The 16950-nt window shown below is 36.0% G+C and overlaps 1 protein-coding gene across 1 annotated transcript; it reads left to right on the forward strand.

Annotated features, from left to right (window-relative positions):
• The first annotated feature begins 6534 nt into the window (after window positions 1-6534).
• Window positions 6535-14931, forward strand: Vps60 (vacuolar protein sorting 60). Its single transcript, XM_071587811.1, has 5 exons — window positions 6535-6738; window positions 6832-6983; window positions 9110-9275; window positions 10007-10234; window positions 12697-14931. Exons 1-5 carry the CDS (start codon window positions 6670-6672, stop codon window positions 12745-12747), a joined length of 666 nt encoding a protein of 221 aa, XP_071443912.1. The 5' UTR covers window positions 6535-6669; the 3' UTR covers window positions 12748-14931.
• The last annotated feature ends 2019 nt before the right edge of the window (window positions 14932-16950 follow it).

Consider the following 16950-nt stretch of genomic DNA (forward strand, 5'->3'; position numbering starts at 1 on the left):
GGTAAATTTTATGTACCAAGAAATGCTTTTTATAGGTGTATGCCATGCATGGAATGTTTGATTTGACTTTAAGTGGGCTATAAATATTATCCCCTTAATCGGCATCTGAAAGCAGCTGTTGTAACTAAGAAACGTCTTTGAAATGATTTTTGCATTGGTTGATTATATACCAAGTGAACTAGGTAATTGGAATCTCCTGTCATAATAATGAAATTTAAAAAAAATCTCTTGTCATTGTTTTGTATACATGTAATTGGTATGCTATTGGATAGCATCAGCATTAGCTGCTGTTCGAAAAAGAGATTATAATTCTATTGAATGTTGAATGGATTTTGTATTGAAAAAAGAAGCATAGTAAAAATCTAAATGTTGTGATGAGTTTGTGTTGATTTGAAATATTGGTACTTCGGTAATTTTCTATGAAGTGTGCTGTAATGTGATAAAATGTTTGAAGTCAGTGTTATCTGTCAAAATAAAATGTCTCTGTGCCAACTTGTTGAAGATAATAAAAGTGTGTTGATGCTCAATATTCAGATGAGGGTTTTAATATTAGTTAAGGTTTGTGAAGTGTTATAAAACTGTTGCAAATATTAGAATATGCATAAATTACTCCAAATACTTCATTTTTAACTATTATGAAGAATGTTTAATATGATATCAATCATCATTCTTCTGAAAATTCTGTTTAATCACATAAATAATGCATTTGCTTGTAACTTGTTTGCAAATGCCTCAGCATTGCATGAGTCCAGTTATGCAATCACTATAAAACTGTGTGGTGTGGCTCATAAAAATGTGGTGAAATGGGATTTTGAAGAAGAAAATAGGATATCTGATATATTTAGTTTTTTAAATCTTAAGTTGAAAATTAATATTTTCATATTGCTTTGATTTCATTAAGCCAGCCAAATTTTGATGAAGATGTAGGAATGCCTCACAAATGTGGTTTCACACTAAGCCATGCCTTCTTTTGGGAATTGACCTACTTGTAAGCAGTGTATCATTTTTTTATTGCATTCACTGGTCTACATGAAATGAAGTGTGTTTACGCTTCATCAGGAGTCATGTGGAATTGGGGCCAGCTAAGAAATTGCAACTGATAAGATAAATTAATGTTAGATGGTAAAACTCAAAAATTTTGGGTGCATATTGTTAATCCTCCTTAATTTCGCCATTATATTTGATTTACAGACAGTTTATTTTTAGTACTTGATTTAGTTAAGTTCATAATAAAAAATGTTTACATGATGAAAAAATTAGGTAAAATGACAGCAGCATAGCTTGTCGTGAAGAAGGTGGCTACTCTGAAATAAACAGTGATGCCTGTAAGTAATTTTGTATGGATGGCTAGGAAGCAGTAGCTTGGGAAAGTCAGAACAAGTCCAGGATAACGTGGAAAATCGAAGAAATTGTAAATTCAGCCCGATCTTTGGGTTGATTTCTGTGTTTATGGTTGTATTTATATCTTGAAGGAAAGTCTCTTGGTCGTGAGCAATAATTTTAATGGAGAAGCAAGATGGTGCTAGCTAACAAAAACACAGATAAACGCATACAAATGAAACTTAAATTTATTCCCAATTTTTGGTGGCCAAACCACCTTCCTCTGGGGAAAGAAGGAAGTTAGGTTTCAAGAGGAGCGGGCACAGGATGTAAGGGGAAGGTTTGGAAGTGTGATATTGATGTGGAAGGTTTTCGGAGCAGAAGGGGGATGAAATATCTGGAGATGGGGGTAATTATTGTCTGATATTGAGCCCTGGCTCATTCCAGGAATCGAGGAGCCAGATATATGCCTGTTCTATTGTAATGAGTGAAGTGTGGTAGGGATGCTAGAATGGAGACACTATAGCATTTATCAAAGGGGGCATTATGTTTAGAGACGTGCTTTAAGATTGGTAGCATCCCAATCTGGAAAGAATGATCGCAAAAGGCACGATGATTATTGATCCAAATATTTAGGTGTGTGGTACACTCCAATATAGAAAGCAGGGCATAGTTGGCATTTCATAAGGTAAACTACATTACTGGAGGTCAACAAGAAGTTAAGAAATGGTGGGAGAGGGTTAAAAAATGGGTGGGAGAGGGATGGAATTCAGGTTTTGAAAATAGGACATGTTTTGCATCTTGGTGTATTACAGGGCATGGGAGTGGCTTTGGGACAGAAGATTAAATGAGTGGATTGATTGATTTGAGGAGATCTCATTAGCGGGGTGTTTGAAAGTAACAGAGAGACATTTGGGAAAAAGGTTGGTGGTGGAGTTGTAGTTCTTATGGATAGGGTAGAGGCTTTTTGGATGGATCTCAGAGACTATGCCAAGGAAGTAGGTGGTATACATTGAAAGGAGGTTTGGGAGTGTAAGCATGTATTCAGGTTCTTCTGTTTAGGAGGGATTCAGGATAACCTCTTTGGAGGAGGTAATGGTGTAGGTTTGATAGGAATTTATCCTGGGAGTTGGGATGATTGCAGATTCCATCTCCTTGTATGGAAAGGAAGTAAGGAATGGAGCGTTTAGTGTGATACAGGTGGCAACTGTTGCAGTGTAAGTATTCTTGTTTGTTGGTCGTTGTATATGTATAGAAGTGCGGAATATTTTGTTTATTGATGATATGTTCACATCTAGGAAGGTGATTTGGGAGGAGGAAACAGTAGAATTGAAGAAGAAAGAGGATGACGCATTGAGGTCTGAAATGAAGGTTTCAATGGATTCAGTACCATGTGCCCAGAGAAGGAAAATATCATCAATATATCTGAGCCACAGTAGAGGTTTAATGGGTTGTATTAGCAGGAATTCTTTCTTTGCGAGACAAAGAAAGAGGTTTGAATAAGAAGGGCTAAACCTGTTATTTATGGAACAACCCTTGATCTGTAAGTAGAATTTATTGCTAATGGAGAAGGAATTATTGGTGAGAATGAAATCAGAAAGGCTAAGGAGAAATTGATTGCAAGATATGTGTGGCTTAAGGCATTGGGAAAAGTAGTATTGGAAAGCGGAGAGATCTGAGTGGGGAATGGATGTATAAAGGGAAATAACATCGATGGTGGCCATGGTAATACTGTTATCTGGACGGAGGGAGGTTTATTTTAACCTTTCCACGAAGTAGTATGAATCTTAACTGAATGACGGTAGGAAGTGGACTATTTGCTGGAGGTAGTGGTCTACAAAAGCAGAGATTCTTTCCATTGGGGAGTAATGGGAGGATAAAACAGATGCCCTGGATTGTTAGGTTTATTGGTCTTCAGGAGGATATAGAAATGAGGGGTGCATTTAAAGTCCTTCAAGGAGCCCCCTTGTGCATCCACACAATGCTGCCAGTGGGTTTTCCGCGTCTCTTACTCCCTCTGGAAGGCAGCGCCTGGAGTGCTACTAAGCTCCTTGCCTGTTGTAGGGCTTCCACCAAGCCATAGTGATGTCCTTTCATAACAGATTTGAGGTGGGAAAGAGGAAGAAGTCTGGTGGTACTGAAAAAAATTTTGATCCTCACTCGCATGGTTAAGAAGCTCTTGACAGATCCACATGCACATTTCCTTTTGTTTGTCCAAGAATACTCGCAGCTCTAACTTTGCACATACTTTCTCATGCCCATATTTTTGGTCACAAGTCGATGCACAATACTTTTAGGAATGTCAAGTTCATCAGAAACCATGCAAGATTTTCGTCACTCTTTGAGGTTGAAGGGCATCCTGAATGTTTGGCGTCTTCAACATCTTCTTTACCCTCCTGAGACAACTTGTGCCACTCAAAAACACTCAATCATCCCATAGCGTTATCACCATAAGCTGCATTGAGCATTTCATGAGTTTCTTCCCCGATTTTGTTCAGTTTCATGCAAACTTTGATGGCGTAGGGTTGTTTGAATAACCTGTTCATGACTGAGAGTAGCGAGTTAACATTATAAAGGTTTTGCAAATGAGCGATTTACACTTGGCAAAGGCTGGGAGCCACCTGCCACTGGCCCACAACCTTTCTTGAGACTCTCCTCCCTCGAACCCAGGTAGATAAACGGGCACCTGTCCGTCTTTTGGGAAAAAATAAGTCATTCTACTTTTGGGACAGGCCTTGTGTGTATGGGTATATATAATATACTCTTATATGTAGCTTGCGGTAGTCCAGGGGTAGAGCATTGGACTATTGACTGGAGGGTGCTGGTTCGATTCCCTGGCAAAACTCTCCGGGCACCCCCAGCTCTACCCAAGCTATGTGGTTTTTTGGTTACCAGATCTTCCTGGGAAACTGCAGGAGACACAGGGAAAAGAACTGGCTCCCCTATCCTGATGCATGAATTTCACAAACCGTTGGGCTTAGTACTGGGTGAACTCTGGCCTTGAGGTTGATTTATGTATAAATGTTTTCTGCTTGATTTTACTGATTGGACCGAATGCAATACATAATCATGTATTTTATGATTACTTCTTTTCATATGAACAGCAGCTATTCCTGATCCACTTGACTTGCCAGAAATCATGTTATCTTAGGCTTTCAAAGTTCTATTTTGGCCTTAAGTATAATGTATAAAGCAAGTGTTAGGTGCCTACATTTTGCATGCAGTGCAGCTGTAGAGCTTAAAATTATTTTTATTTCATGGTTAAAGGAACCAGTTTCTTAACATTTCCCATTTTTAGGTGACACTGAAAGCTTTGTCAAAGCAGCTGTTATGGGGATAAAGGAGAAATATGTTTTAAAAGTCTTAATAGAGATCTACTGCTCTTTTCCTCATATTTACCTCCAACTTTTATAAAAATGAATGCTGTACAATGCTGGCTAGTAGTATAATTCCCTACACAAGTTTGCTAATCAGTTACAAAGCCTGTCTTGGGACACAAATAACATGTGTAGTCAATGGAAGACCTTGTATAAGCAGCTACAAAGCTCTATAAGTACCAGCAAAAGTTATGTAGATGGCCCCACAGCTGTGTAGTCACCTGTACCTCCTAAATAGGATGTGTAGGAATTCCCTTAGGACATTACATATGTTATTCAATCCCAGTAACCTGCCTTATGCTTTGAAGATGGATTGTATGCTGATACATTCCCTACAGTACAACACCATGGAAGAATATTCTTTCATGGCTACAATCAATATCTCCTCATAACCATTGTCTAATAAATGGAAGTATTGCTTTCATAAGTCCATGGTGCGTTTTTCCAAGAGCCTTCATCTGCCGACCTTGCACCTAAGGCATCTGGTGTTGAGGTGGAAAAATACGGTACAGGTGAAAAGACAAAGCCAAACTTTTGCCAATGTGATAGGCCCACTTTGGAAGATAGTTCCCGAAATGGTAGTTTATGTGTTCATATCATCATAGTGAAAGTGCCTACACAAGATGTGCCTATTAGCTGCACACCCTGTGTCGCCGATAGGCATTTACTCTTGAGTGTCCCTTCCTGGAGAAGGGAACCTCTTTGGCCAATAACTTTCTTTAGACTGTGCTTTGGTGGTCTCATGGTAATGGGCCATTCCTATATCCGTACCGCAACGTACCTTTATCATAGATGATAAATTATCACACCTTTTATTATTTCATCACTCTGATAATAAGTCAATCAAGCCTAAAATTCGTAAATGAAATAATGATGGCATTTATTTATTTAGACCGGTTAATCTATTAAATCAATGAAAATATGTTTTTAAAAATTATTGAAACATCCCACATACTGCATTATAGTTCCGAGATGCTTTCAAGCTGTACTACTAAACACTACCGACAAATATGAAGGAAATTGTCTCTATCATATGAGGCGCTGGTATTCTCTTCATGCGGTTTACCATATATTTACCCAACCCTTTATTCAAACGGAAAACGCTTTCAAAATAGGATGTTAAGTTGCAGCACCCAGTATAATGTCGGGGATATGCAGGGAAAACCATTGGTTTCCGCGTAACTGCACATTTTTAGGGTCGAGTGGCATCCAAAGGGCACCTCTCAAAGTAGATATGCATTTTCCAGGAGATTTAATACCCAACGATGGAATTTAAAAAAAAGAGAAAGAACTTTGAAATTTTTCTTCGGAAATAATTAAAACAATTCCATTTTTACAGATTTTCTGTACTTAGGTAGAATTCCGTTATTTTCAGCCTATGATGATAATAGCCGTAGAACCCTCTCGTAGCTGAAACGTATCGGCGTAATGGACCTTTCAATTGAGACACTTCAAGTCTGAAGGGGCTATATATACTTTAAGGTTATTAAAGATACAGTGTTTGCCAATGCCTATTGCTTCTTTAAAATTGATTTTCTTAGTAAACCTTCGGTAATTAATTCGCGTAAAGTATTATTATAACAACTTCCATATTAATTTACATTATTATTTATTTTCATTATAAAACTTTTTACGTATTAGGTCAGGTACACATATAATTTGACACATTACTTATGCTTGGTACTGTAAATAAAAGAAAAGCATTTAGGCATTTCACCTTTGAAAACTCAACAAAATTCACTGTATTCATCAATTATAGTAATTAATACCGACGTCTAAAAACGCCGCCTTTCGTGACTCACGATCTTATGATTTTGCTGTAGATGGCGGGTCAGTGCATGAAATAATTGCACTGCTCTACCAGTCTTTATTTTCGTCGTTGTGAGAGGAATTTCCGCTGGTCCTAGAGCAGTGGTGTACGAACGAGTCAGCAGGTAGTGGATACACAACAGATTGATTATTATTAGCAGAGATGAATCGACTGTTCGGAAAAGCGAAACCCAAGGAGCCCCCTCCGAATATGACAGATGTCATTGCAGGAGTAAGAATTTCAAAATTGTTTTTATTATGTTCGTATACACTATTGACACTACCTCTTTTACCATTACATAATCATATTCTTTGTTCGAAACAGGTGGATAGTCGTGCGGAATCTATTGACAAAAAAATTGCTAGACTGGACGCAGAACTAAAAAAATATAAAGATCAAATGAAAAAGATGAGGGAAGGACCAGCCAAAAACTCTGTTAAACAAAAGGCATTAAGGGTTCTGAAACAGAGGAAAATGTAAGTTTATCATTATGACTGTAAATAATCCGAAGTTTCTGTTTGCGCCAGTTTTCCTTCACATTCACCAAAAGATGCATTATTATTTAGTTATATTTAAAATGTTTGCGACAAATTGTCTGCAACTACTTTTCACTTTAACGCCTGGACTTGATATTAGACTTTTGAATAAAGTGGAAATCGTATGAAGTGTCTAACCCACTCACCTTTAAACTCCTGACACTCTACATACCTGACGAATGAGCTTGGTGCATTTTTCCTCTGTGTCACATACTGTTGGCAAGTACTGTTGGTATCCATGAACTTATTGATATTGGATGCAAACTTAAAACTTGAGAAACTAGTGGATATATACAGATTCCGGTTCTGTACGCCAGCGATGCAATATTGCTGGCTGACAGTTCGCATAGTAGCGATTATGTTACAAACGATCATTTTCACCGTCCACCAAATCACTCCTGAATCTACGAAATTGATATACTAATTGCTCTAGGTAACATTAGATAGAATTAGCAGATGGAATGAACTTCAGAGTAAATTTGTCCAAAACGAAAGTACTTAGTCATTGTCGATGAATGGAATGGGAATGATTTTATACCAGGATCTCCTGTCATCTACATGTGAACGTCATCAGAACTTGCAAGTCCACTTTTTCCCCCCATAACATGGGACTCTTATTGTATAATAACCTTCCTCTGGTTATCAAGAGCATAGAAACAATGTCCACCTTTAAATTCAAAGTGAGGGACTTTTTCATGCTACACTTATTCTACACTATTGATGAGTTTCTGAATATGTAACAATGTATTGTATTTTATGTTCAGATCTTTGACATATATCGTGGAACACGAATGTACCCAGATCCTCAGGCAAATAAATAAATAAACAGCAGGGCAAATGGCAAAATAATTGAACTCGTAGGATAATGTGTATTTCATGGCTGAACTCTTTTGAAAGATGGTAGTGATGAGATGGAAATTCGTAGGGTGTTATTGACATGGCCTATCCTGAAAGGGAAGAGTTTGAAAGGAATGTTTGAAATTAAGTCAAGTGCCACCATATATAGTTTATGGGAAGAGCCACAATGCCATAAAATCATTGCTGATATTATGGAAGGTAGTTTTAATTATTTAAATTGAATTATTAGGGTCGTCAATTGTTTTACATACAATATTATGGATACAAGGGGATCGGAATGTTGCGGTGGCTAGCATACTGGCTCTCCACCCTGATGGGCCGGGTTCGAATCACTGCAGCGACAGATATTTTTCTGTGGTATCCCGATCCCTACTTGAGTTGCTTTGTGGAGGGCACTTTGAGTGAGTTCGCCGTCCGTCGGATGGGACATTAAGCTGCGGACCCCTTGGCATCTATAGTTGGCTAATGCCGACGCCGGGTTTCTCTTCCCCCTTCATCCTTTCCTGTCCATCCCAAATGGCACAAATGAGCTGTCGGTCGCCTGCCCTAAATAATACTACTATCGTTTCAAAGAATCATCTGATGTGACACGATACGATTCTATGCTATTGGATAGGTTATCTTAGAAAACTGCAAAATAATTTAGATTCAAGGAAAATTAATTTTTTAGTCAAAACATAGCCTAAAATGTGTTTTAGGATTATGTTGTTTGTAACTTGAAACCATTTATATCAGTTCTCTTTGTATGTATAAAAAATAAAACCGGACCATGATTGACCGGTTAAATCATTTGAATTTGTCTCTAAAAGGTTTTTCTCAAAATATTATGTACCAATTTCATTTAGAGGATGTGAAAACCTTATTAAATTTATGGTTATCAAATTATTTAATAGATATCTAATCCTGTAAAGATTATAGCTGATCGTCATTGGGGTAATTTTATTCACCCCAAAAGTTCCTTCAAGTGATCCTCCTTGCACAATGATGCCATTGACTCTTTTTAACCTTATGTGTAAGACTAGCCAAAAATGTAATAATATACTAATTTTTTATATCTACCATTTTTGTGTGAATCAAAGGAATATTTAAGCATTTTTGCATTTTTTTTACGTTATCATTATTTGTTGAGGCCTTTTGAATATTTCACTCGGGGTTTGCTCCAAACCATACACTTTGAAACTGAAAATGTGCCTTAAATAACATTACAGGTATGAACAGCAAGGAGATAGCCTTAGGCAGCAAGCTTTCAATATGGAGCAAGCTAACTATGCCTGTCAGTCATTGAAGGATACGCACACTACAGTTCAAGCCATGAAATTGGGAGTTAAACAAATGCAAAAAGAGTTCAAGAAGATAAACATTGATGAAATAGAGGTATGAGTGTGAAACATTTTTTACCTATTTAAAATCTAAAAATTAGTATATTGATATTAAGACACAGCTGCAGTAATAATTTTCCTCAAATATTTATCGGTACAACGAATTTCACTGTTTTATATATCATTAGGTGCACAGTAAAACTGTACTCATAGGTATACCTAAAATTGGGGTTGAGGTATTTCACATAGCTTAGACATTTGGTAGATACATTGATGACAGTTGAGAAGACCAGTAATGGCTGGGAGGAAGTGTGTTGTCATGGCTGGGGGTTGGACATTATTACTCCGAGAGGCCATAGGGGGTAGATTGACTGGTAATTATGGGGGCTCATCAGTAGGGGTGTGTTGGAATGTCAGTGGATGGGAGGTGGAGGAGAGGTTGCTGTTTTCACAACCATAGTTTTGTTGGAAATAGTGGGGAATGTTGAGAGACTGATATTAGGATCTTCAGAAGATATTACTATTTCCTTCTGTTTTGAGTGCACCCATGTATAAACCTTTTGGTCATTTCTGTAGGATTTGAGGTATGGAAACCTCAAATGCTAGGTTGGAGTATGTATCCAAACTGTTTGTACCTGATGATGCTTTAACATGATGAAATGCATCATACTGATAAACATCTGTGGAAAAGTATTATTGGGTCTGTGTTTTAATGTGAATATTAGAAACTTTCATGAAATGAAGCCTAAAGTAGTTTATTTTATGAATTCATATTAATGTTCTCAGGATATTCAAGATGATATGGCAGACATGCTTGACCAAGCGGATGAAGTCCAAGAAGCATTGGGAAGGAGCTATGGGATGCCAGAGATAGATGATGATGAGCTTGAAGCTGAGTTGGATGCTCTGGGTGATGAGATAGCTCTGGATGATGATGCCAGCTATCTAGATGATGCAGTGAAGGCTCCCAATGCCCCAACCAAGGAACCAGGCAGTGACAGTATCACAAATAAGGTAATTAATTTGTATATTGTATATCTAATTCTGTTAATTAGTGGTAATTTTATCATGAGTTTTAATTAACTATTTATTGTGAATTTTTCTTTATATTTGGCCCATTATTACATTCCCCTTTTTTGTCACTAAGGTATATTGTGTTTTATAATATCAAGGATGATTTAATTCTGTCAAACTACCCTTTTATCTATGTAAAAATGTCTTTCATGCTTAGTTATGTAATTGGTTTCTGATAATACATAATTCCAGTATGGGCATTGCAAAATTTTGGAGAATCTTATGCAATAGTCACTTTTTAGTGGAAGAGTTGATTATCCAAAAACATTTTTACCTGTGGTTGCTTTTCTTCATTACCATCTTTAAAATACATATTCCTCATTCCCATTGACTAAAGTGCTATGCATTTAAATAAATGTATAAATGGCTCAAGGAATTAAATAATTAATAACTAAGAATAATTACTTAGCAACAGTATAGATACCAGCGCAAATAATAACGAATAATATGGTGAATCTCATTTTCTTATATCATAATATAGAGTCAAGATTTTTTAGTAGGCCACATGAAAGCATATATGATTATTTAATTTGTGCCATCCTTACTAATGCATCTTACGTCTCTTATATATTAGAAACATTCATAAGAATTCTGTGTAAATACTCTCGTTTTATTCTCCCTGATGTTTTTTCTTGTGTAAAAAAATGTGAAAAAAGAATATTTTATATAAATGTATGATAATCATAATTGGCGTGTAGTTTAAAAAAAATTCATTCATCAATTTGTAGTCCATATCTGGGAATCAGTTATAGTGTGTGCATGTTTGCTAAGTGCTGGTGACATTTTTTGCCAACTATCCTTAAAAATCTTACTACTGTGCTACTCTAGATCAACTACTCCAATTGTATGTTGAATGGAAAGAGTGATAAGGGGCACCCCTATCTAACTACTCTTCATAACATGGCCCATTCTGTCTCTCCAACCACCAATCACACCTGAGCAGTCTGTGACCTGAACAGGTTGTGGGTGTCTCCTATTCCACCAGTTTACTCATTTGCTGCAATAAATTCATTAAATCTACTCAATTTACTATATCAAATATCTTTTGAAAATCTACAAAACAGGCAAATACCTGATTGTATCCTATGCTCCTCTCTAAAAGTGACCTCATTACTGCCATGGCATCGTGCATTCTCTCCCCTTCCTGAACTCAATTTGGTTATCTCCTAAGTAATCATTTTCCCTGCTCTAGGCCATTATTGATGGTCCTGAGAACCACTTTGGCTGTGTGAAAAATCAAACTTTTTGTTCTGTTGTTTGCACATGATCTTTTTTAGTATGCGCATAACCTTTAACTTTTTTGGAATAGGAACTAACACTGATGTGACCAAGCCAAATTCCTCCCTCATAAATGCTATGGAAAATTGTATAAAAACCCTTCTTGCTACATTTTCCTAATTTTTTAAGTAGTTCTGTGGGAATGTTGGCAACCCCTATAGTGTATCTTGCTATCAAGCAAGTCTGGACTTAAGCTATCCTCATCTGTATTGTATTCTTTTTCTATGTCTAACCTTGCTGGCTTAATGTTTTTACTGGGCAGTTTTCTATAGTTCTTTCCATCCATCTAGTATCTTTTCTGGTTCAGCTAATATTTTTCCTGTCTTATATTTGATTGTTTGCAATGATTTTCTCTGCTTACTTCCTTACAGGGTTTTAAACTTGCTGTATAGTGCAGCAATTTAGCCTTTTCATGTCCTTACGCTGCCCTCCACCATGCTTCTTCCTCTATTTGTTACCCACCTTAGTTTATTATTTAACTCGTGATCTTTTTATGATTTATGAAGTTTCTTGTTGAAGAAATCTTCAAAAAACTATGGCATATTATTTTGTGCATGAATTAATTCATAAAAAGTATTCGATTCATTTAATTGTGACTTGAACTTCTTTTTGAAGTTCAATCTTTTGACAGAGTTCTCTATTAAAACCACTGGTAAATGTCCAGGGGTTATTTCAAGATATCTATTTGTAAATTAAAATTTTTTCATGGACATTGTTTTTATCTCATTATTGAATGTCTTCTCATTGCCTCATCAGTTATCATTATAGAGTTTGGTGGAAATGCTTGTGCAAACTTGTTTTAAGTCAAGAATTTTACCCCTTGACAATTATTGTATGACTATTGCTTTTGTTTCGAGTCCCTGCCATGAATTTTCATTGCTTAGAAGTGCAAAAATCTTTTAATTTTATTTGAAAGTTCCATGTAGATGTTGGTTTACCTTACGAAATGATCTTGCAATACTTGTACAGAAGGCATAATATAGCAATTGAAAGTTTTCCAAAATAAGATAATATTGCCTTAAACTTTGTCACTTAGAGATGTTGTGTGTGTTCATGATGTATTTGATACTATGAATTATTTGTGACGATTTGAGTGGATAATTTACCTCTTACCCTCTTTTCAGGATGGTGTTCTAGTCGATGAATTTGGCTTACCTCAGATTCCTGCATCTTAACTTCCATCATTAGGTTGTGTGAGAATGTACATAATTTAAATTGCTAAATGTTTTATTTACTTATGACAACTTCAGCACATTGCATCTAATATGAGCCCAGTGTAAAAAGTATACTCTTCCTCAAGATGTTTTGTAGTTAACTTTTAAAAATCTTGAATCCTAGTTGCTTTTGGAGGTGTGTAAAAAGTTAAAATTGCATCTTTGGAAAGATTGGTGTATGTACATGTTTTAGCACCTAATTGAATTTCAGTGCTAATGTGTTCTTTGGTATCCGATTAAATTTTAGTGCCTTTCAGTAAGTGCTTGCGTATTGCTTATGGTATTGTGTGCCACCATAATCATATACAGGATCTAGTATTAACATTTTTCCACTTTTTGTACTAAGTGTATACTTAACCATAGTAAAATAGTTACAAAATTTTACTTGTGAATATATTTCTGTTATGAAAGATGAGGAATCATTTTTTTATGTAGATACACCATGTCTCATAGTTGGAAATTTAATTCTTCTTGAGACATTTTCGATTGAATTTATCCTTCATTTTTTTCATTTCCCTGATCTTCAGTGAAATTTCATTAATTTAATAAATTCAAGAGTGAAATTATGCTTTATAATAGTTCTCTGAAAGTATAGCAATTCAATTGAAATTTGCCCTTCGCCTTACTCTGTTCATGAAATATTTTATTTAAATTGAAAATTGCAATTAGAGGCTTGGAGTTAGAGGATGAATTTTCTGTCTTTATAGTCAGGTTTTGATACTTGAATCATTTGGGAAATGTAAACCACCAAGTGTACTTGCTTGATTAACTATGCTCTATTGCACCTTGTTTGAAGTGCCTGCATGCCTGTGCCTGGTATATCATATGTATAGGCTTGTCATTGCTCGGTGTCAGGTTATTTATCAGGAAGAGTATGTGACCTTATTCTGTCCACTGTTGCCGAAAAACCTGGAAATTTCTCTATACTTTTATGTTAGAATAAACATTTAAAAGAGGCCTTGAGGTTAGAGCATTTGGCTGCTGACCAGAAGTTCCTGGGTACCAACTTGGTTGTCCCAGCACACCCCCAGGTAAACTCAAGTTGCATGATTTTCTGTGTACCATATATTTCTGGGAAACAGTATGTAGCATTGGGAAAGGACTTGACCCTCCTTACCCTGAATGTATTTCTTGTGCCATGGGGATTATTTATCAGGTGAGCTCTATCCTCTCTTGTAAAACTGACCTTTGGGTTGAAGGCTGTGGTTTTGTTACTTAACCACCTACACTAGGTTATTAGTGGAATATTTCCTTTCTTTTTAACGAAAATTTTGGTGAAGAGTTATCTATTTTGACTATTATTTTGGGATATGAAATTGGTTTAGGATCCAAAATCCAATTAGATGGAAAATAACTCCCATGTGGATATTTTGCCTCCTAGTGAAGTATCAATATTTGAAAACATAGTTATGGTCTAATCATCATCTGAAAAATTACACGTTTTGAGTACATGATTTTGGCTAGTCATCTGTTCCCAGAATTTTTAAAAAATAAAACCACCTTGTAGCCATGGTAAGAAGGAAAACAACTGCTATTAATGGGTTTGCCCTTGCTATCAATGTTTTCACCTATGCCATCTCTGGCAACACGATTTTAATTGTGCTTTGCAATAGAAAATTTATTATTTTGAATATTGAAAAGTAAATGAATCAAGAATGGCTGTCAATTAAAGAAGAAAATGGGGTATGATTTGTAGAATATTTTAATCTTCTAATTTCATTAAGGCTTATTTATGACACCATTGACAACTGGGAATACATAATAGCGAATTGCACGGGGAGTCTCCCCAAAATGTATTTAATCCACAAGACACTGGAAGTTGAAATTTTGTTTTATACATGTATGTTAATTAAGTGATTGTAATTTGCTTTTTATCAAATACATACAAGTTAACTTCATGAACCATGAAAACGATTTATATTATTTGTTTCCCGTAATAGTAAAATTTTGAATAAGAAATTTCTTGGAGAGTTGTTAAATGATTGTTAATTTCTGTTCCCCTTATTACATACTTATAGTTGATGAAGTTTATTCATTTTTTACTAATCCTTATTTTATGCTAATGTTTTTTGACTTGATGTTATCTTCTTCACTGAATTAAGCATATGGTTCATAATAAAAATGTCCATGCACTTTTTTTTTAATAAAACATGCCCTTCTTAATTATTTATCTCATGCATTAAACCCAAAGTATGAAATCAGGTGAATATAAGGAGAGCACTCAAGTTCGCATCATATTTTGGGAATAAAGCATGTTACATTTGTTGTATATATCTTTGTGTTCACATTTAATTTTCAGCGATTGAATTGGCTGTCTGATTGATTTAGCAATTATAATGTGGAAATTGTCACACTTTTATAAGTTGTATGGCATCATATAAGTTAATTTCCGGTCTTGTTTGGATTAAGAATCACATGGATGGAGTCATTGATTTTCTATGCACGAATTCCTATGGTCACCTTCCACCGTCTACTTTTTATTTACATATTTTTATAGTTGTTATTTAACCCTCAATTTAGTATGTTGTGGGAACTGAGGGAAATAAGCAGGATAAAATTTGTTCTGAGAGAAGTTTGTAATAGTATTTAGAGGAAGTCACCTTTTAGGGATTCTCGGCGAATACCATTATAAATTAATTGAATTTAATCTTTAGTGGGTCAAGGTACGTTGAAGAAGTCAATATACTCGTATGGAGTGGACCTCAAGCACAAAATGCAGACCCCAAGTCCCAATCAGGTCCATCAAGTTATGATTTGATGGACAGAGTTATTAAAATTGTGAGTTTTAAGGCCACTTCACCTATCCTGTGCTCTCATTACAAGGCCTGTCAAAAACGTATCAAATGCTGATTTTTCTCATAATCAGTAGTGATGCTAGGGTAGTGCCCCTGTGCAGTGGAAGGAAAAAGCTGAGAATGCAAGGTTGAATTTTTCCTCCACCTTTGAGAGACCCCAGTCATTACCTGCTGGCTACCAAGTGAGGTGCTGTATACTTGGTCATAACTGTTTGATTTCTCTCAAGATGACCTGAGGGATTCAGGATGCTTCTTCTATTGCAACAACAATTCTTTAGCTGGGCTGCCCAGAATGATCCACCTACACACTGGCCATTTAAAGAAGACATGACAATTGAAACCGTCATAAAGTATATTTCAAGCAAAATACCAGGCAAATACTTTGAGATTGAGCAGCTGAAGGTATCTAAAGGCCTACCTCTCCTTTCGCATATCTGTTGGCGAAGACTAAAAAGAATTAGTGGAAAGTCCCGGTTTTTGGCCGGAACGTGTGGGCCCATAGGTATTTTTTCCTAAGGCTTGTCTTGTCTCCTTGAAAGGTTAGACAGAAATAGTCCGCTGTTTACAATTACGCAAGTTAATATACAGTACTTAAGGTACAAAATAAACCTGTTGGAAGTGGCTATCAATGAGGGCGAATCAGGCATTTCGTGTATTACATAAAATTGGTTAAAAACTGAAGAATTTCGGGTAATCTCTCTCAAATTATTCTTTAGTGTCTTCATTCTACCATATGATGTATTAAAATGGTGGTGTGGCCATATTTGTGCACAGTAATTGGTATTATTATATCATTTGATGTGCCAGTTAAGGAAGAAAACACCTTTGAGTGTGCTGTGTGCTTCCATGAAACACCAGTGGGGTTGCTTGTGCTCATTTCCCTTTATTGCTCAGCAACTGGGGATTTTCATGTATTTATTTAAGAACTGGACCAATTCATTTGCTCCTTATATGAAAACAAGTGGATACTTGAGGTGAATGATGACCTCAATTGTACGCTCTTAGTAGACTCTCCTCACAGATCCAAATAACTGAAGTTGTTCAACACTTATGGAATGAAATGTCATAATAGTAATCCTATCAGAGTCACTCCCTCATCTGTCACCCTAATAGATCATGCTGTGACTAATCTCTACTAAGTAAAAATTGCAACAACCATTTGTGAATTTGGAATATCAGACCATAGTATGGTTAAAATAAGTATTGACTCTAACCTACCAATCGAGAGTCTAAATCATAAAACTTACCCTAAGTGATCATTTTCAATATGCAGCATCTTCTGCTTCTTCTATAGTTGCAAAACTGGAATGGACTCTAAGACTGTAGATGAAGGTTTTAATTACTTTTGTACAATTTTTAGCTACTATTC

Source organism: Hetaerina americana, unplaced genomic scaffold, assembly GCF_022747635.1.
Source record: "Hetaerina americana unplaced genomic scaffold, ioHetAmer1.1.p SCAF_3, whole genome shotgun sequence".
Taxonomy (NCBI): domain Eukaryota; kingdom Metazoa; phylum Arthropoda; class Insecta; order Odonata; family Calopterygidae; genus Hetaerina; species Hetaerina americana.

What these genes read in the sequence shown, in the direction of transcription:
- Vps60 (XM_071587811.1), top strand. Translation starts at nt 6,670, where the DNA reads ATGAATCGACTGTTCGGAAAAGCGAAACCCAAGGAGCCCCCTCCGAAT. An exon ending in TGACAGATGTCATTGCAGGA is followed by an intron (nt 6,739 to 6,831) that starts GTAAGAATTTCA and finishes TGTTCGAAACAG; the next exon opens with GTGGATAGTCGTGCGGAATC. An exon ending in GTTCTGAAACAGAGGAAAAT is followed by an intron (nt 6,984 to 9,109) that starts GTAAGTTTATCA and finishes ATAACATTACAG; the next exon opens with GTATGAACAGCAAGGAGATA.